This window comes from Thalassophryne amazonica, chromosome 7 (genome assembly GCF_902500255.1).
Source record: "Thalassophryne amazonica chromosome 7, fThaAma1.1, whole genome shotgun sequence".
In the NCBI taxonomy this organism is placed as follows: Eukaryota; Metazoa; Chordata; class Actinopteri; order Batrachoidiformes; family Batrachoididae; genus Thalassophryne; species Thalassophryne amazonica.
In genome coordinates, this window is record NC_047109.1 from 37,605,761 (window position 1) to 37,627,192 (window position 21,432).

The 21,432-nt window shown below is 41.6% G+C and overlaps 1 protein-coding gene across 1 annotated transcript in view; it reads right to left on the reverse strand.

Moving 5' to 3' along the window:
• The window catches only part of cadm4 (cell adhesion molecule 4), a 365,953-nt gene that overhangs the window by 7,586 nt on the left and 336,935 nt on the right, over nt 1-21,432 (reverse strand). The window contains 1 exon segment of the mRNA XM_034174031.1: nt 3,880-4,008. Coding sequence (XP_034029922.1) covers nt 3,880-4,008 — 129 coding nt within the window.

Genomic DNA, 21,432 nt, shown 5'->3' on the forward strand with positions numbered 1-21,432 from the left:
CTCCTACCTCCTTTATTCTCTTTCTCTCCACTTCTCTCGCATGTACACTCTCTCTCTCTCTTTGCCTCTGACATGTGTGATCCCTCCCTCCCTCTCTCGCTCTCTCTCTCTCTCTCCACCTCTCTTTATCTGTCTTTGTGAGGACGTACATGATCAGGTAAATACAGTAGTGTTCAGAATAATAGTAGTGCTATGTGACTAAAAAGATTAATCCAGGTTTTGAGTATACGTGGTGTGTCCATAAAGTAACGGCCCTTTTTATTTTTTTTTTAAAACTATATGAATTTCATTAATATGTTTTTACGTCAGACATGCTTGAACCCTCGTGCGCATGCTTGAACCCTCCACGCCTGTCGGTGACGTCATTCGCCTGTGAGCACGCCTTGTGGAAGGAGTGGTCCCGCCCCCTCATCGGATTTTCATTGTCTGGAAATGGCGGAATGAAAAGGACTTTTTTCTATCAGAGTTTTTTCAGAAGCTTTTAGAGACTGGCACCTGGAAACCATTCAAAAAATTTATCTGGCTTTCTGTGAAAATTTTATGGGCTTCACAGAGAATAAGGACTTTAACTACAACTTTAAGGACCCCTTTAAGGACGGTCGGTGCGCCGCGCTCTGAGCTGCGACGTCGCGGCACAAACCACTGGATCATTTCTAAGCTGATGGCTCTGTGGATACGAGACCGTCGTGTGCTCTTTCTCTGGTTATCACAAGAGCTGGACATCAGCCATTTTCCGGCAGATTTCACTTTTAACGAGAGATTTTGTCATGGAAAGCCGCGCGGAGGCTTTGCGCGTCACGACCGATTCGCTGATGAAGCGAGACAAAGGAACACCTCCGTTTCGGAGTGTTAGAGGACAAGTTGGGACATGTCCAGCTCTCCACAAGTTCTCTTATACTCACTCGACTGGTAAGCACTGAAAGCCGAGATAGGCATGTCCAAACTTGCTCACAGGCGAATGACGTCACCGACAGGCGTGGAAAAACTCACGCATGCGCACGAGGGTTCAAGCATATCTGACGTAAAAACATATGAATGAAATCCATATAGTTTTAAAAAAAAAATAAAAAGGCCCGTTACTTTATGGACACACCACGTATTTCTTATTGTTACATGGGAAACAAGGTACCAGTAGATTCAGTAGATTCTCACAAATCAAACAAGACCAAGCATTCATGATATGCACACTCTTAAGGCTATGAAATTGGGCTATTAGTAAAAAAAGTAGAAAAGGGGGTGTTCACAATAATAGTAACATCTGCTGTTGACGCTACAAACTCAAAACTATTATGTTCAAACTGCTTTTTTAGCAAGCCTGTGAATCACTAAACTAGTATTTAGTTGTATAACCACAGTTTTTCATGATTTCCTCACATCTGCGAGGCATTAATTTTGTTGCTTTGGAACCAAGATTTTGTTTGTTTACTAGTGTGCTTGGGGTCATTGTCTTGTTGAAACACCCATTTCAAGGGCATGTCCTCTTCAGCATAAGGCAACATGACCTCTTCAAGTATTTTGACATATCTAAAAGTATTTTGACATATCCAAACTCATCCATGATACCTGGTATGCAATATATAGGCCCAACACCATAGTAGGAGAAACATGCCCATATCATGATGCTTGCACCACCATGCTTCACTGTCTTCACTGTGAACTGTGGCTTGAATTCAGAGTTTGAGGGTCGTCTCACAAACTGTCTGTGGCCCTTGGACCCAAAAAGAACAATTTTACTCTCATCAGTCCACAAAATATTCCTTCATTTCTCTTTAGGCCAGTTGATGTGTTCTTTGGCAAATTGTAACCTCTTCTGCACGTCTTTTATTTAACAGAGGGACTTTGCGTGGGATTCTTGCAAATAAATTAGCTTCACACAGGCGTCTTCTAACTGTCACAGCACTTACAGGTAACTCCAGACTGTCTTCTGTCATTCTGGGGCTGATCAATGGGTGAGCCTTTGCCATTGTGGTTATTCCTCTATCCATTTTGATGGTTGTTTTCCATTTTCTTCCATGTGTCTCTGGTTTTTTTTGTACATTTTAAAGCATTGGCGATCATTGTAGATGAACAGCCTATATTTTTTTCACCTGCGTATAAGTTTTCCCCTCTCCAATCAACACCTGATTCACACCTGTTTGTTCCACAAAATTGACAAACTCAGTGACTGAATGCCACACTACTATTATTGTGAACACCCCCTTTTCTACTTTTTTTACTAATAGCCCAATTTCATAGCCTTAAGAGTGTGCATATCATGAATGCTTGGTCTTGGATTTGTGAGAATCCACTGAATCTACTGGTACCTTGTTTCCCATGTAACAATAAGAAATATACTCAAAACCTAGATTAATCTTTTTAGTCACATAGCACTACTATTATTCTGAACACTACTGTATGATGTCATGCTTTCAGACCATGCCAAACTCAACTCCAAAGCTTCCCCCAGTAGCAGGAACACAGGTCTGCATCTCTTTTTCACACTTTTTTCTTTCAGCTCTGCTATTCCAGAAAGTCTGACAGAGGTTGACCCATGTGTGACCCCTTGCCCTGTCACATTGTTTTTCTCTTCCTGTCTTCTTTTTTTAATTTTTTGTTTTGCTGGCTCTGCCATTATTATGAACATACATGTAAGAAAAAGGTCTTTATTGGCATTTCTCATTTATTCGTGTTTCTCGTTGAGACCTGAGACACTCATTCACAACACAGGGTCGGTGTCTCTGAGGATGCAAGGCTGGTTTTCTGCTATGACACCCTTGGCGTGGAAGAGAGAACCTCCATTTTCACCAAAACAAGACATTTTAACCATTGCATTTACTCCCAAACTGTAAAATTAAGGTTAGAAAAGCTACTAGGTCCCCTTTAAGTAGCATTTTATTTTACTTATAAGCAGGTATTTTAACAGTGTCATATTACTTGCTACCTTTACTTAAGTCAAATATCTGAGTTTTTCTTCCATCACTGATGTTACTGCGCGATCTTCATCTCATCTTACTGTACAGCTAAGAAGTGATTTACAGAAACACTGTCACTCTATCTTATATTCAGAGAAAACACTGATTTAAAATTTCAAATATCATTAACGTTGACTTTTTTAAGTATGGATGAAAAAATGCTATTTCAATGCTAAACTATCAGAAAATCCTTGATTGAGGGAAGGAAGGGTGTGTGTGTGTGTGTGTGTGTGTGGGGGGGGGGGGGGGGTCTGACAAACAGCCTGAGTTTCATAGATCAGGGTGGCTTAGGTACTTCTTTTTTTAAGTTGTGTGTGCACTTAAGTGTCCTGAGTGACACTCTCGTTCACCACACTGCAGAGGTTGGTTGGCATGGTGACAGTGACATCAGGATGGAGACATCGCCCTCATGGCCCTGTCGTAACATTGATTGGTTGTAATGGTCTTGACTTTTGCTTATTGGCGGTCAAGTCATAGTGAATGTTGACTGACAGGTTGGTCTGGACGTAGGGAGAGTAATAACTCATCAGGCCGTCTCCCAGCCTTTTTTAACGTGTTCCTGGATCACTTCTTGGCAGCTGTGGTGCACAGTCACAGGCTGCCAACATGGGAGCACTTAGACAGATAGGAAAGGCAGGGAGGCCTCTTTGAATTGATGAGGGTTGATACACTAACATACAGAGTCATAAAACATGGGGGACCACACCTACATTTCCCAACGTGCCTTATTTCTTCCTCCAGCCCGGCCAAGGCTGTTCATCACTGACAGCGTGCGGATGGAGAGGAGCAGCGCATCCTGTCTGCTTTGCGCCTCACTTTAACGGATTATTCTTTGAAGCATCTGGGTGTTTTTTTAAAGCCTTTTCACAACAGAAAGTGGAAAAAAGTGACAGCTAAGACCTGCTGCTGATGCACGTGTGCGTGTTACCTTTCTGTCGGACGGAGCACCAGATGGTGATAATGAGGACGCAGATGACAGTGAAGACCAGCAGTGCCAGAACGCCACCTATCACAGCATATGGTACTGCGCTGTGGGTCTCTACCACTGCACCGGGATCTGAAAGGGAACAACAAAGACAAGTACGTGGGTGGGGTGTGGGCCATATAAAAGGAAATATGGAGATAAAGAGAGAAAGAGACAAAGAGAGACACAGATCAAAAATGAAAGCAGGAGAGTTGAGGAGGGGAAAATAATTGGATGAAAGCAAGAGAAGGAAAGCGCATTAAAACCCCCAGTGTGGGAGACGGAGCAAGAACGGGCAGCGACAGCGAGACGAGAAAAGACGAGTCGATTTCATCCACCAAACTTACATTATCACCTTTCATCAATCCGCTCGGCACAGAGGGCCAGGCGGACAGACAGAACGGGTGAGAAGAAGGTGGGGAAAAATAAAGAGAGCGAATAAAGAAATGAGTTTGCCGTCCCGTAAAAAGCTGCTCCAGCCAAGCACCTGTGAAGAAAACAATGCATTTTGAATGAGGGAAATTCTGTGCTGCGTGTTTATCGTGTGGCCCTGGGAAATGGAATCAAACGCTTTACCGAAAGAGTGACAAGACAAAAATAATAAGAATAAAAAGGAGGTTAAATTCTGACATTTTGTCAGATAAAATTGTAGCAATAAGGAATTATTAATGTCAACATCACCTTTTTTCCAACTTTTAGTGTTTTAAAGCAAAGGACAAACACAAAAACTGAAATAGAAATGAAAGAACATGTATGTTATGAAGCAGAGAAAATGCCTGTATTTATGTGTACCAGAACATGAGGTGTTAGAAAAACAAGAAAAGTGGATGATTGACAAGCTGCAGAGGTGCAGAAGAAGGTACCCTGCCTGCAAAAAATATCACAACTAGTGAAACATTTTTGTGTTTGTTTGTTCCACTCCTCAGAGGTGCTTGGGGCAATTTCCATCAAACCAGCTTGATGTATGTACGTTGACTCAAGAATTGCCCAGAAGGAGTTTGTTTTTGCAAAAGTCAAGGTCACTGGAGTCAAAGGACATTTTTTGCACCTCTGATTTGCACAAAAAACGTGCCACATATGTGGGTGGATTCTGTAATTGCCCAAGTGTCATCATATTTACCAAAGGTTCAATCATTGTGCTCAGGGTCATTGGGGTCAAAGGTAAAATTTTCTTTCACTCAATTTGCATCAAACGTGGCTCAGATGCTGATGTGGGTTCTGGTGTCATTCAGGTGAGGTCAAATTTGCTGAATGTCAAGAACTGTAGTCATGATTGTTGCTGTAAAGGGTCAAACATTTTATTCCAATTTGTATAAACCTGGAACACACATTGTACATATACGAGGTCTGTTAGAAAAATATCCAACCTTTTTATTTTTTGCAAAAACCATATGATTTGAATCACGTGTGATTGCATCAGCCAAGCTTGAACCTTCGTGCGCATGCGTGAGGTTTTTCACGCCTGGCGGTTGCGTCATCGCCTGTGAGCAGGCTTTGTGTGAGCAATGGTTCCACCCCTCACGTCGGATTTTTATTGCGAATAAATGTCCTGAACGATTTGGAGCTTTGCTGCATCAAATTTTTCCAGAAACTGTGAGAGACCTCCAGGTGGACACAGTTTGGAAAATTAATATGGCTTTCAGGGACAATTTTATGGGGATTACACAGATTAAGGAGTGCTCCAGCCGGTTTTAAAGAATGCCCACAGCGTCTGAGAGTGCGGCGCACTCCGAGCGCCCAATCAACAGGCTGCAACAACCAGATCATTTCCAACGTGAAGGCTTTGTTTGATCCGGGACGTCGTCTGACTTCCACAAAAATGGCAGAAGACGTGGACATCAAGACTTTTTCGGCACATTCCACTGTTACAGGAGTTTTTTTATGGAAAGAGAAGCGGAGGGATGCCGCCACCGTGCTGCTCATGGCGGGGGACAAAAGCACCTCCGTGTTGGTCTCACAGGACGGGCTTTGAGATGGCTTTCAGACGGCTTTCGGTGGCTTTTTCAGTCGTGTGACTATCGAGAAATTGTGCATGAGCAGGACATGCCAGAACATGTCTTGTGAGGCTTCATCACGGAGTTGCTTTGCGCCATGCGGCTCCGCCGCGATACGCGGAATTCCTCCGCACGTCTGTCTCATGGCCGAAAAAGTGCAGATGTCCACGTCTTCCGCAATTCTTGTGGAAGTCAGACGTCGTCCCGGATCACACAGCATCCAGTGTGGAAATGAACAGCACATTTCACTGTTACAGGAGTTTTTGTCATGGAAAGAGGAGCCTTCACGTTGGAAATGATCTGGTTGTTTCAGCGGGGTGTCAGCCTGTCGATCGGCGCTCGGAGTTCGCCGCGCTCTCAGATGCTGTGGGTGGTCTTTAAACCGGCTGGAGCACTCCTTAATCTGTGTAATCCCCATAAAATCGTCCCTGAAAACCATCTGAATTTTCCGAATGGTGTCCACCTGGAGGTCTCTCACAGTTTCTGGAAAAATTTGATGCAGCAAAGCTCCAAATCGTTCAGACATTTATTCGCAATAAAAATCCGACGAGAGGGAGAACCAGTGCTCACACAAAGCCTGCTCACAGGCGAATGACGCAACTGACAGGCGTGAAAAAACTCACACATGCGCACAAAGGTTCAAGCTTGGCTGATGCAATCACACGTGATTCAAATCCATATGGTTTTTGCAAAAATAAAAAGGTCGGATACTTTTCTAACAGACCTCGTATGTGGATCCTGAATTGCCCAGGTGAGGTCATATGTTTCAGAAGATCAGTCACTGGGTCAAGGCCATCGGGGTGAGGGTCAAAATGTATGTTTTTTTCACCATCCTACCAATTTGTATTGAAGGTCAAATATGTCAAAGGTAAGTCATTCTGGTCAATGACATGTCTGCCTGTCTGTCTATTGGCCTACTCGCCAGGTCATTTTGCTGATTTCTACCAAACGTAGTTTGTCAATGAAAAAAAATTGACATTAAAACTTTCATTTTGGCAAAGATCAAGATCGAATAATTTGATTCATGAAAAAATGAAAATTCATGAAATTTGGAACATATGTGGCACACACACAGGTTGATTTTAGAACTGGCCAGGCAATCTCATCCAGAGATCAATCATTCAGGTGAAGGCCAAGATACCGTGCATCCAGGAAGTAATCACAGTGCTTCACTTTTTCCACATTTTGTCATGTTGCAGCCTTATTCCAAAATGGATTAAATAATTTTTTTTCCTCAAAATTCTACAAACAATAATGACAATGACATAGACATTTTTTTTTAGATTTTTGTACATTTATATATATATATATATATATATATATATTATATATATATATATATACTATATATATATAATATATATATATATATAGAAAACAAACTAAGAAATCAAATGTATGTAAGTATTCACAGTTTTTGCCATGAAGCTCAAAATTGAGCTCAGGTGGATCCTGTTTCCATTGATCATCCTTGAGATGTTTCTACAGCTTAATTGGAGCTCACCTGTGATAAAGTCTGTTAATTGGACATGATTTGGAAAGGCTCACACCTGTCTATATATAAGGTCCCACAGTTGACAGTGCATGTCAGAGCACAAACCAAGCATAAAGTCAAAGGAACTGTCTGTAAACCTCTGAGATAGGATTCTCTTGGAGCACAAATCTGGAAAAGGGTACAGGAATATTTCTGCTGCTTTGAAGGTCTCAGTGAGCACAGTGCCCTCCATCATCCATCAATGGAGGAAGTTCAGATCCACCAATACTCTTCCAACAGCTGGATGACCATCTAAACTGAGTGATCGTAGGAGAAGAGCCTTAGTCAGGGAAGTGACCAAGAACCCAATGGTCACTCTGTCAGAGCACTAGCAAACCCCTGTGGAAGAGAGGAGAACCTTCCAGAAGGACAACCATCTCTGCAGCAATCCACCAATCAGGTCTGTATGGTAGAGTGGCCAGATGGAAACCACTCCTTAGTAAAAGGCACATGGCAGGGCTGGAGTTTGCCAAAAGGCAACTGAAGGACTCTCAGACCATGAGAAACAAAATTCTCTCATCTGATAAGACAAAGATTGAACTCTTTGGCATGAATGTCAGGCATCATGTTTAGAGGAAACCAGGCACCATCCCTACAGTGAAGTATGGTGGACATCATGCTGTGGGGATGTTTTTCAGTGGCATGAACTGGGAGACCAGTCAGGATTGAGGGAAAGAGAATGCAGGCAATGCACGGAGGACCACCCTGGATGAAAACCTGCTCCAGAGCGCTCTGGACCTCAGACTGGAGCGACAGTTCATCTTTCAGCAGGACAATGACCCTAAGCACACAGCCAGGATATCAAAGGAGTGGCTTAAGGACAACTCTGTGAATGTATCTGAGTGGCCCAGCCAGAATCCAGACCTGAATCTGATTGAACATCTCTGGAGAGATCTGAAAATGGCTCTGCACTGGACACTCTCACACTCTAAAAAATAAACCACTGTCTCAACAAGAAAAAGTGATGTAACAATTTGCATAGATTTTTAAAGTTATTTCAGCTTAACTAAAGTTATTTCAGCTTAACTAGAGAAGTCTTGTGGCATTAACTCAGTTGAAAGTGAAATAACTACGTTGAAAAAAAAAAAATTCTATGCAAATCGTTACATCACTTTTCTTGTTGAACAGCAGTTCCTTTTTTAGAGTACATCCAACCTGATGGAGATTGAGAGGTGCCGCAAAGAGGAATGTGCACCAAGCTTGTGGCATCATATTCAAGAAGACTTGAGGCTGTAATTGCTGCCAAAGGTGCATCAACAAAGTATTGAGCAAAGGCTGTGAATACTTATGTACGAGATTTCTTAGAGTTTTTTTTTTAATATTTTTAATAAATTTGAAAAAAAAAAATCCAAACCTTTTTTTTCATGTTGTTATTATGGGGTGTTGTGAGTAGAATTGTGAGAGAATTTTGACTCCATTTTGGAAAAAGGTTGTAGTATAACAAAATGTGGAAAAAGTGAAGCGCTGCAAACACTTTGGGGTGCCACTCTAATTGGGATCAAATGTCCAGATTACTTGAGCCCTTACTACTGTATCTTCATGCCTATGAGTAGGGTAAATCGGGGCACAAAGTTACACATGGCAAATTATTACAAATATAATAAATTAATATTAGCACATAAATATCCTATATAAATAAAACAAAACTGAACTGGACTGTTACTGTTGATCTCTCAGTGCTTGTGTTCCTGGATTACTCTGGTGCCTTTTCCCTGTGATAGACTGCTGACCACCCACCTGCTTATCCACATCAGTTCATGTTATCCAGTGTCTTTGATTTGAATAAAACAGTTTTTCAACTTGTTCACCATTGTGACTTTCTGCTTTGGGGTTCTTGTAAGAAACCTTAACACCATACAGGATTCAGTGCCACCTACTTGCTGCTTAGGGACCACAATAGCTTGATTTCGAATCCAAGAAGTCAACCAACCAGGGCAACCTAGTTACTGAACGCAAGTGCAAATATCAACATGGCTTCTTTGCAGTAAATTTCTGCACATCACATTTGTATACAGTTAGATCCATAGCACCACAAAGAACATGAAATGAAACAATGTAGTGTGGTTTAGTAACTTCATAGCTTCACCAGCTTCTTGGTGGAGTGGAACAGAGAATGATTTTCACACGGGAAAATGGATCAAAGCTGAGCTTGAGTGTCCGATGTGCCCCATGGCAAACTGTCAGTGAAATTTCATGTCTTCTTTTATGTGTGTCACCCCAACATGATGCTGTGTAACTGGTTATGCAAAAGACCCCAGGGAACACAGATGGCCAGTTTTGGTGGTCTGCCGGACAGGGTGCCAACCCAGACCCAGGGCGGTTACATAGCATGCTGAATGCGGTGCATCGCTCCAGACCATACCTTCCCGTCACCTGTTGACTGCCCAAGTTTTCCTCAAAGGGGCAATATAGTTGCTCGAAACATTGAAGACAACAGTTTACATCATGTTCACACTGGTGAATATGACATGCAAATTGGTGGCAATGGCCAATGAAATAGGCCTGAAATGACAATTTTATTGGTGAGCCATGTTGTGCTTTTTTATTTTTTTATTTGTTGCAATTCTGATTTTCTGGATTACAAATTGACAAAAAAAAAAAAAAAAAAAAAAAATATATATATATATATATATATATATATATATATATATATATATATACAAGGTCTGTCAATAAAGTAACGGTCCTTTTTATTTTTTTCAAAAACTATATGGATTTCATTCATATGTTTTTACGTCAGACATGCTTGAACCCTCGTGCGCATGCGTGAGTTTTTCCACGCCTGTCGGTGACGTCATTCGCCTGTGAGCACTCCTTGTGGGAGGAGTCGTCCAGCCCCTCGTTGGGAATTCCTTTGTCTGAGAAGTTGCTGAGAGACTGGCGCGTTGTTTGATCAAAATTTTTTTCTAAACCTGTGAGGACACATCGAAGTGGACACGGTTCGAAAAATTAAGCTGGTTTTCAGTGAAAATTTTAACGGCGGATGAGAGATTTTGAGGTGATTCTGTCGCTTTAAGGAACTTCCCACGGTGCGAGACGTCGCGCAGCACTCTCAGCCGCCGTCGTCAGCCTGTTCAAGCTGAAAACCTCCACATTTCAGGTTCTATTGATCCAGGACGTCGTGAGAGAACAGAGAAGTTTCAGAAGAAGTCGGTTTCAGCATTTTATCCGGATATTCCACTGTTAAAGGAGATTTTTTTAATGAAAGAACGTGCGGACGGGTCCGCGCGTCGGGACGCAGCGCCGCGACGCTCCGCCACAGGAAAAACACCTCTGTTGAAAGCCTTAAGGACAAGTTGGCCTGCCTGTTAACAATTTCTCATATACTCACTCCACTGAAAGCCATCAAAAGCCGCCTGGATTTTACAAATGGTTATCAACACGGAGGTGTTTTTTCCTGTGCCGCCGCACCGCGTCGGCTGCGTCCGACGCGCGGACCCGTCCACACGTCTTCATTAAAAAAATCTCCTTTAACAGGGAATATCCCGATAAAATGCTGAAACCGACTTCTTCTGAAACTTCTCTGTTCTCTCACGAAGTCCTGGATCAATAGAGCCTGAAATGTGGAGGTTTTCAGCTTGAACAGGCTCACGACGGCGGCTGAGAGCGCTGAGCGACGTCTCGCACCGTGGGAAGTCCTTAAAGCGACAGAATCACCTCAAAATCTCTCATCAGCCGTTAAAATTTTCACTGAAAACCAGCTTAATTTTTCGAACCGTGTCCACTTCCATGTGTCTCACAGGTTTAGAAAAAATTTTGATCAAACAACGCGCCAGTCTCTCAGCAACTTCTCAGACAAAGGAATTCCGACGAGGGGCTGGACGACTCCTCCCACAAGGAGTGCTCACAGGCGAATGACGTCACCAACAGGCGTGGAAAAACTCACGCATGTGCACGAGGGTTCAAGCATGTCTGACGTAAAAACATATGAATGAAATCCATATAGTTTTTGAAAAAAATAAAAAGGACCCTTACTTTATTGACAGCCCTCGTATATATATATATATATATATATATATAAAATTTACTCTGATTTTCTTTGCCAGAGACAATATACAAACACTGTTCTTCATGCAAAATTGATTAATTTCCATTTATATCTGCACATATTTTAAATTCTCTACTTAATATATTGGGACTTTTGATAATTCTGATCAGGAGTATGTGCACTCTCTGAGGGCCCTTCCTGTTCTATATTTTAGGTATTTACATTTTATACAGCTTGTTTTAAAACTATTACACTGAGTTGTATTGTGTTAACTGTATTGATTCATACAGTTTTAGCACCATCCTACGTAATGATCACAGCTTGAAACAAAAACCTTTCTCACAGCTATAATTGCAAACACAGACCTTCAATAGCTTTGAAAAACAATTAATTTGCTCAGCTTTAATGTCTGTCTTGTGCTAGACAATTTACCAACTACTATATATTGTTCTTTAAGCCATTTTCAGCCTAGTAATGTACTTTCAAATCTCAATTTTGCACTTTAGTTTCAAGGTAACAGTTTTGAATGTCTTTTTATAGTTAACATTTAGCTTGATAATGTTTATAGCAGCTGGCAACAGAGTCATGTTCTGCTTCTTTACTGCTCCAGAGTGTTTTAAGATGATACCAGTGAGTATGACAGTGGGTGAGAAGCTGGACACATAAAGTGGAGACATAGGTGGCAAAAGAGGGGTGCTTTGGTGGGGGCAGACTCATGCCCCACATTTTTAGACTTCAATTTTAGGACTGAGATTTGCAAAATCTCCATTCATTCATTTTTCTATACCAACTTATTCCAATTTAGGGTTAGGGTCACCAATTCACTGAACCTGCAAGTCTTTGGAAGTGGAAGGTAGACAACCAAGAGAGAACCAATGACACCACAGTGAGAACATGCAAACTCCACACAGGACCAGGTTGAAATCAAACCCAGGACCTTCTCATTGTGAGGCAACATTTCTGACTACTAAGCTGTCCATCTTACTTCGTATCATTGGTATGTTATTTTCAAAAATATAGAATGTTTCCTCAAAAACTGACCAACTCATTCAATCAATCTTTTGCTTATACATTGTTTATATGTGGTAATTATTCTTGAAATTTATTGATAAAGGTCTTATGAATGATATATTAAACATGACAGTTTCTTAGGGCCCCTTCACACATAACACAAAATTAAGTAGGAATCAGGGCGAATCACGGCGAAACAGCCCAAATGAACGAACCCCCGAAAACATTGAGCCGATGTCGGGAGGGACATACGATCGGAGCAGGCATGATCGACGGTGCTTGCGATGGTTTCAATCATGCTCGTGCGCATCCACAAAACCATTGCAGTGGGAACACAGTGAGAGTAGCTGGAGCGGTGGAACCACCTTGCGCAGCTATTGTGGAGAAAAAAAAAACAGAATGTGTGGAACCACATTGCACCACTGATGTACAGAAAAAAAAAAATAAAAACAGGTGGAACATGTGGAACCACACTGTGCACTACTGTGGAGAAACAAAAAATAAGAAATACATGCCCCTTGCGGGATTCAAACCTGCAATTTACAAAAGCTCTGATTAACAGACAGAAACTTACCACTGCTCTACCATCGCTGGCTTAACATAACAGGAGGCTAAAATGCCTAAAATCACCAAGAAGATGAACATATTTTAAAAAATAGGAATTAGACGATGTAGATGAAGAAGACATTTTCGTCATCTTTAATTATGGCAAAAAAGCGCCATAATAACTGACAAAATAGCATTTGTTACAGCATATTTTTGGTGATACATGACTGAAAGTGGCATATTTGGCGCACTGTTGGCTTGTAGACCTGTGGTGCGCCGCTCACAGGACAGATTGCCTACTGTGTGACCACATGATCTGACAGTTCATTTCACCTGGGGCAGCCTGTCGCAAAAGCAATATATGTTTTTATGTATGTGCATGTGAGGACAGCATGCAGGCACACGCGCATCGCAGTGGACAGATGTAAGGTCATGTCCGTCAAAACATAGTACATGTTCTCCACCTGTGATGTCCAGAACCAGAGATCTCAATAACTGCTGCTGTTGGCGGTCATGCCTCCTGTCCATTCAGTGGAAAGACCAACGTGTCACTCTCTGTTTCTGTGTTATGTGATAATTTTTGTTTTTGTTATTTTGTTATGTAATTGTGTATGTAGTTATTGTCCTGGCACCTGTCCTGGCAGTGGTCTCTGTGTTTTTAATGTGACACGTCGTGTGGACTGAACCGTCATTTGCAGCTGTCAGTGAGTCTCTGGCTGGCGATCAGCAGGGAGGAGGCTCGCTGTGCTGTGTGCGCTGAGACGTGGCTGGCTGCTCCCATCTGTACACATACATCAGCATTCAATGCAAATGTGCCTTGCAACACCCTGTTCAGATCCTTCCTCAAACACCTACCTGTCTTGCATTTCCTCTTAATCAGTCCTCTGTTTAAATCACACCCTGTACCTTATCTGTTTGTGAGATCGTTGTGCCCTGTGCCTTCAGAGTGCCTTCAGCCAGAGTGCCTTCAGAGTATTTTTTGCCGTGTATTGCTCTACCCGTGGTTTTGACCTGTCTGCCTGTTTTTTGGATCCTGTCTCTGCCTCATGTTTTGGCTTTTGTTGCTTTCATGGCATGCCTTTTTGTGTATCAAACCCAGCCTGTACCTTTATTAAATCCTGTGATCAGACGTCTGAATCCTGCACTTGTGTCCAACCACTCCGTACCATCGTGGCTGACAAACTGCTGCAGTACTTACTCTTCACCACATCACTGTTGATTGTTTTGCAGGTGGGCAGATGGCAGCTACTTTCCAGAAATACATGCAAAAAATCGTATTTCAAGGCTAAAAATGCTTCTGACAAAGAATGTATTCTCAGACTAGAATTCACATAGGGATGGCTGACAGTGGTGCTGATGGTTCTGCTCATTGTTTGTGTGTGTGTGTGTGTGTGTGTGTGGTGAGGAGGTGGGTAAGAGAGGAAGCTTTTTTTACATCCTGAAATCCAGTGCATGTGCAAATCCAGTGGCATATCAACTTCAACATCACCTGTGAATGAAACACTGGGTTAACACATATTTAAGATCTTCAGGATGGTAAATGGACTGAATTTATATAGCGCTTTTCTATCTGAATCAGAAGCTCCAAGCACTTTGCATTGACACCTCATATTCACCCATGCACACACACACTCACACACACACAAGTGCGCCAATCCAAGGCGCTCAACTGCACACCAGAAGCAACTGGAGGATTAAGGGTCTTGCCCAAGGGTCCTTAGTAATTTTCCAATCTGGTCAGGATTTGAATTGAGGATTTTCTGCTCTTAAGCCCAATGCACCTCCTCTCCCTTCAAGCTATAGGGCCTTTCAAATTTCACAAAACTTAAAAAAAATTAGTTTCTACCAAATGTAGGTTTGTTTTTGTAACATGTTGCAAAATTACAGCTCATTTTAATGAAGAGGTCATATTTATCTGGGATGAAATTCCATAGTGAATATTGCGTTTTCCTTCATCACCATCATGCAGATTAACTACAGGAGGAAGGCCATGTGTGCATGAGTGAGGTTTTAAGAAAACCTGAGACCCCTCTTATGTTAACATCTGCACAATTTCTTGTAAATCACTTCCAAATCTATCACATGTTGGTCACTGCATCTGATCTGTTGAATTTCTCCATCTCAGGGGTTGAAATTTTAACTGTTTCCAGAAAGCATGAATTTTGATCATATTGGCAATATCACATTTGGAATCCTTTATTTAAATGCTGAGGAATAAAATTATTGTGGTGCCAAAGAAAATTATTTTTATGACTTAAATCTTAAAAAAGCCAATGGCACAATCTGGATGTTTTTTTTCCTCTTTTATCCAGAGGGCACGACGTCCATGATTTGCAATTTGAAATGAGGACTCATCAGACCACAGCACACTTTTATACTTTATGTCTGTCCATTTCAAATGAGCTCGGGCCCAGAGAAGGTGGTGCCGTTTCTGGATGTTGTTGATGTATGGCTTTGGATTTGCATGGTAGAGTTTTAACTTGCACTTGTAGATGTAGCAATGAACTATGTTAACTGACAATGTTTAGCCGCATGTTCTCCTTGAATTGCTGGCTGTCTGAGTGGTGTCCAAAAAATGAGGTGGGCTTCATAGATAATTGGCAAAGCTTCTGGGGAAAACCTGGTCTTGTTAGGAGAGACGGCATCCATCCCACTTTGGATGGAGCAGCTCTCATTTCTAGAAATCTGGCCAATTTTCTGAAAATCCTCCAAACTGTGACTATCCAGGGTTGGGACCAGGAAGCAGAGTTGTAGTCTTACACACCTCTCTGCAGCTTCTCTCCCCCTGCCATCCCCTCATTACCCCATCCCCGTAGAGACGGTGCCTGCTCCCAGACCACCAATAACCAGCAAAAATCTATTTAAGCATAAAAATTCAAAAAGAAAACATAATATAGCACCTTCAACTGCACCACAGACTAAAACAGTTAAATGTGGTCTATTAAACATTAGGTCTCTCTCTTCTAAGTCCCTGTTAGTAAATGATATAATAATTGATCAACATATTGATTTATTCTGCCTTACAGAAACCTGGTTACAGCAGGATGAATATGTTAGTTTAAATGAGTCAACACCCCCGAGTCACACTAACTGCCAGAATGCTCGTAGCATGGGCCGAGGCGGAGGATTAGCAGCAATCTTCCATTCCAGCTTACTAATTAATCAAAACCTCAGACAGAGCTTTAATTCATTTGAAAGCTTGACTCTTAGTCTTTTCCATCCAAATTGGAAGTCCCAAAAAACTGTTTTATTTGTTATTATCTATTGTCCACCTGGTCGTTACTGTGAGTTTCTCTGTGAATTTTCAGACCTTTTGTCTGACTTAGTGCTTAGCTCAGATAAGATAATTATAGTGGGCGATCTTAACATCCACACAAATGCTGAGAATGACAGCCTCAACACTGCATTTAATCTATTATTAGACTCAATTGGCTTTGCTCAAAATGTAAATGAGTCCACCCACCACTTTAATCATATCTTAGATCTTGTTCTGACTTATGGTATGGAAATTGAAGACTTAACAGTATTCCCTGAAAACTCCCTTCTGTCTGATCATTTCTAATAACATTTACATTTACTCTGATGGACTACCCAGCAGTGGGGAATAAGTTTCATTACACTAGAAGTCTTTCAGAAAGCGCTGTAACTAGGTTTAAGGATATGATTCCTTCTTTATGTTCTCTACTGCCATATACCAACACAGTGCAGAGTAGCTACCTAAACTCTGTAAGTGAGATAGAGTATCTCGTCAGTAGTTTTACATCCTCATTGAAGACAACTTTGGATGCTGTAGCTCCTCTGAAAAAGAGAGCTTTAAATCAGAAGTGCCTAACTCCGTGGTATAACTCACAAACTCGCAGCTTAAAGCAGATAACCCGTAAGTTGGAGAGGAAATGGCATCTCACTAATTTAGAAGATCTTCACTTAGCCTGGAAAAAGAGTCTGTTGCTCTATAAAAAAGCCCTCCGTAAGCTAGGACATCTTACTACTCATCACTAATTGAAAGAAAATAAGAGCAACCCCAGGTTTCTTTTCAGCCCTGTAGCCAGGCTGACAAAGAGTCAGAGCTCTATTGAGCCGAGTATCCTTTAACTTTAACTAGTATGACTTCATGACTTTCTTTGCTAATAAATTTAACTATTAGAGAAAAAATTACTCATAACCATCCCAAAGACGTATCGTTATCTTTGGCTGCTTTCAGTGATGCCGGTATTTGGTTAGACTCTTTCTCTCAGATTGTTCTGTCTGAGTTATTTTCATTGGTTACTTCATCCAAACCATCAACATGTCTATTAGACCCCATTCCTACCAGGCTGCTCAAGGAAGCCCTACCATTATTTAATGCTTCGATCTTAAATATGATCAATCTATCTTTATTAGTTGGCTATGTACCACAGGCTTTTAAGGTGGCAGTAATTAAACCATTACTTAAAAAGCCATCACTTGACCCAGCTATCTTAGCTAATTATAGGCCAATCTCCAACCTTCCTTTTCTCTCAAAAATTCTTGAAAGGGTAGTTGTAACACAGCTAACTGATCATCTGCTGAGGAATGGTCTATTTGAAAAGTTTCAGTCAGGTTTTAGAATTCATCATAGTACAGAAACAGCATTAGTAAAGGTTACAAATGATCTTCTTATGGCCTCAGACAGTGGACTCATCTCTGTGCTTGTTCTGTTAGACCTCAGTGCTGCTTTTGATACTGTTGACCATAAAATTTTATTACAGAGATTAGAGCATGCCATAGGTATTAAAGGCACTGCGCTGCGGTGGTTTGAATCATATTTATCTAATAGATTACAATTTGTTCATGTAAATGGGGAATCTTCTTCACAGACTATGGTTGATTATGGAGTTCCACAAGGTTCTGTGTTAGGACCAATTTTTGTTATATGGCTGGGGGGGGGCCTGGCTGCCGGTTTGTTTCTGTTTTTTGGTTTTCCTCCCAGGTGGCGTGCATTTGGGACTGAGTGGCTGTGTTGCTGAGGCTGTCAGGACCTCACCCTGATCACCTGCGACTCGTCAGGACTCACAGCTGTGGTGCATCTGGATGGAGTGGAACATGTTGGCATTTAAGACTGGAGTGCACAGTGTGTATTTGCCAGAGACTCGACCTTGTGACCAGACGGGTGATATCGTCATCTTGGGAGCCATCTCATCAACAGCGGATGCTGAGAATGTCCAGGTTTGATGCACAGTCTGTGAAAGAGGAGGGGGTGAGGTCTCACGCTCGTCAGCACACTTCCTGAGGTACGTTAGATTTTGTGACTAACAGTTATACAGTCAGTAAATGTGGTGTCCCTCACACCTTATTGTATTGAGCTGTTTGTTAGTCATGTATCAGCTTCCACTGCGGTGGAGTTTTGTGAACTGGATGTCCATGCCTGCAGGTTGGGAAGCTGATCAGTAATCAAGCCAGGAAGTGTTTGCTGTTTTGTACACCTTTAAGTGTTCTGTGTGTAGAGTGTGGACTCACATAATGGTTCCTTCTTTCACAGACTCGGTTGTTGCGGCCACCTGGGGGGTGTCGGCGGGGTCCTTGGGTCCGAAACAGCTTCTGGCTCCGGACCGTTAGCGCTGCTGGGAGCGCACCACGCCAGGCCGCACCTTTTTGTTATATTATCACTGTTATGTATTAAATTCAGTTAGCCTTTGTACCGTGCTCTGCTTATTTCATACTGGGTCCTTCAAACGCTGGTCGGTTCTCCGAGCTGCGTCCGACACATAACAAATTTTATTCACTTTATACATGCTTCCCTTAGGCAGTATTATTAGACGGCATTGCTTAAATTTTCATTGTTACGCAGATGATACCCAGCTTTATCTATACATGAAGCCAGAGGACACACACCAATTAGCTAAACTGCAGGATTGTCTTACAGACATAAAGACATGGATGACCTCTAATTTCCTGGTTTTAAACTCAGATAAAACTGAAGTTATTGTACTTGGCCCCACAAATCTTAGAAACATGGTGTCTAACCAGATCCTTACTCTGGATGGCATTACCCTGACCTCTAGTAATACTGTGAGAAATCTTGGAGTCATTTTTGATCAGGATATGTCATTCAAAGCGCATATTAAACAAATATGTAGGACTGCTTTTTTGCATTTACGCAATATATATATAAAGGTCTTGTCTCAGAGTGATGCTGAAAAACTAATTCATGCATTTATTTCCTCTAGGCTGGACTATTGTAATTCATTATTATCAGGTTGTCCTAAAAGTTCCCTGAAAAGCCTTCAGTTAATTCAAAATGCTGCAGCTAGAGTACTAACGGGGACTAGAAGGAGAGAGCATATCTCACCCATATTGGCCTCTCTTCATTGGCTTCCTGTTAATTCTAGAATAGAATTTAAAATTCTTCTTCTTACTTATAAGGTTTTGAATAATAAGGTCCCATCTTATCTTAGGGACCTCATAGTACCATATCACCCCAATAGAGCGCTTCGCTCTCAGACTGCAGGCTTACTTGTAGTTCCTAGGGTTTGTAAGAGTAGAATGGGAGGCAGAGCCTTCAGCTTTCAGGCTCCTCTCCTGTGGAACCAGCTCCCAATTCAGATCAGGAGACAGACACCCTCTCTACTTTTAAGATTAGGCTTAAACTTTCCTTTTGCTAAAGCTTATAGTTAGGGCTGGATCAGGTGACCCTGAACCATCCCTTAGTTATGCTGCTATAGACTTAGACTGCTGGGGGGTTCCCATGATGCACTGAGTGTTTCTTTCTCTTTTTGCTCTGTATGCACCACTCTGCATTTAATCATTAGTGACTGATCTCTGCTCCCCTCCACAGCATGTCTTTTTCCTGGTTCTCTCCCTCAGCCCCAACCAGTCCCAGCAGAAGACTGCCCCTCCCTGAGCCTGGTTCTGCTGGAGGTTTCTTCCTGTTAAAAGGGAGTTTTTCCTTTCCACTGTTGCCAAGTGCTTGCTCATAGGGGTCGTTTTGACCGTTGGGGTTTTTACGTAATTATTGTATAGCCTTGCTTTACAATATAAAGCGCCTTGGGGCAACTGTTTGTTGTGATTTGGCGCTATATAAATAAAATTGATTGATTGATTGATTAAATGTTTTTCTGAAGTGTTCCTGAGCCCACGCGGTAAGATCCTTTACACAATGATGTCAGTTTTTAATGCAGTGCCGCCTGAAGGATTGAAGGTCCCGGATATTCAATGTTGGTTTTCAGCCTTGCTGCTTACATGTAGAAAGTTCTCCAGATTCTCAGAATCTTCTGATTATATTATGGACTGTAGATGATGGAATCCCTAAATTCCTTGCAATTGAACATTGAGAAACATTGCTCTTAAACTGTTGGACTATTTTTTTCACGCAGTTGTTCACAAAGTGGTGATCCTCACCCCATCTTTGCTTGTGAACGGCTGAGACTTTTGGGGATACTCCTTTTATACCCAATCATGACACTCACCTGTTTCCAATTAGGTGTTCTTTGAGCATTAACCAACTTTCCCAGTCTTTTGTTGCCCCGTCCCAACTTTTCCAAACGTGTTGCAGGCATCCATTTCAAAATGAGCAAATATTTGCACAAAAACAAAAAAGTTTATCAGTTTGAACATTAAATATCTTGTCTTTGTGGTGTATTCAATTGAATATAGGTTGAAGAGGATTTACAAATCATTGTATTCTGTTTTTATTTACATTTTACACAATGTCCCAACTTCACTGGAATTGGGGTTGTAAAATGAATTTGATTTTGCATCCTTCTATTTAAAAATAATGATTGATAACTGGTGGTAAATGCTGATATAGCACATAATATCAACATTCACAAATGATTAAATTAAACATGCAAAGTAACAAAAAACTATACAAAGTACAAAAATAAATAAATAAGCTGTAAGCTACCCTACCAGCCCACCGCAGGAGGTGCAGTGCCAACTGTGTGGTGATAAACACAGCAGTAACTATATTCTATTTGTGATTAAAGACAGCAAGTTGGACAGGCATGCCAAATTCTGAATGAGAAGCAGTGAGAGACATGTCAGAAGCTGCACAGGACAGCAGGGGATGCTACATGGGTATCATTTATTTCTTTATTTTTGTTTATTTACATTTAATAAGCTGTGGTGTATCTCCACTCTGCTCTCTGACTCCCTCTGTGTCCCTGAGTCAGCCATGATATTTGTGGTCTTTTGGCTTCACTTTTACACAGTGGGAATGAATAGTGGCACAACATCCATCGTTTCGAGTTTTATGGTCTGTAAACACCCACAAACACGCACACACACACACCTGCAGGTCAGGCATTTTGTGATGGAGCAGTTGGGCACAGCTAATATTTCATGAGGGATGAGCATTCAAACTGTCTCCATTTTCACATCATGGTGTTAAGTCGCTGCGGCGCTCAGATCCACAGGTGACTGACAGGATTAAAAAGTGGAATCTTCTCCAAAGAGCACCCGAGACAATACGTCAACATCGACTAAAC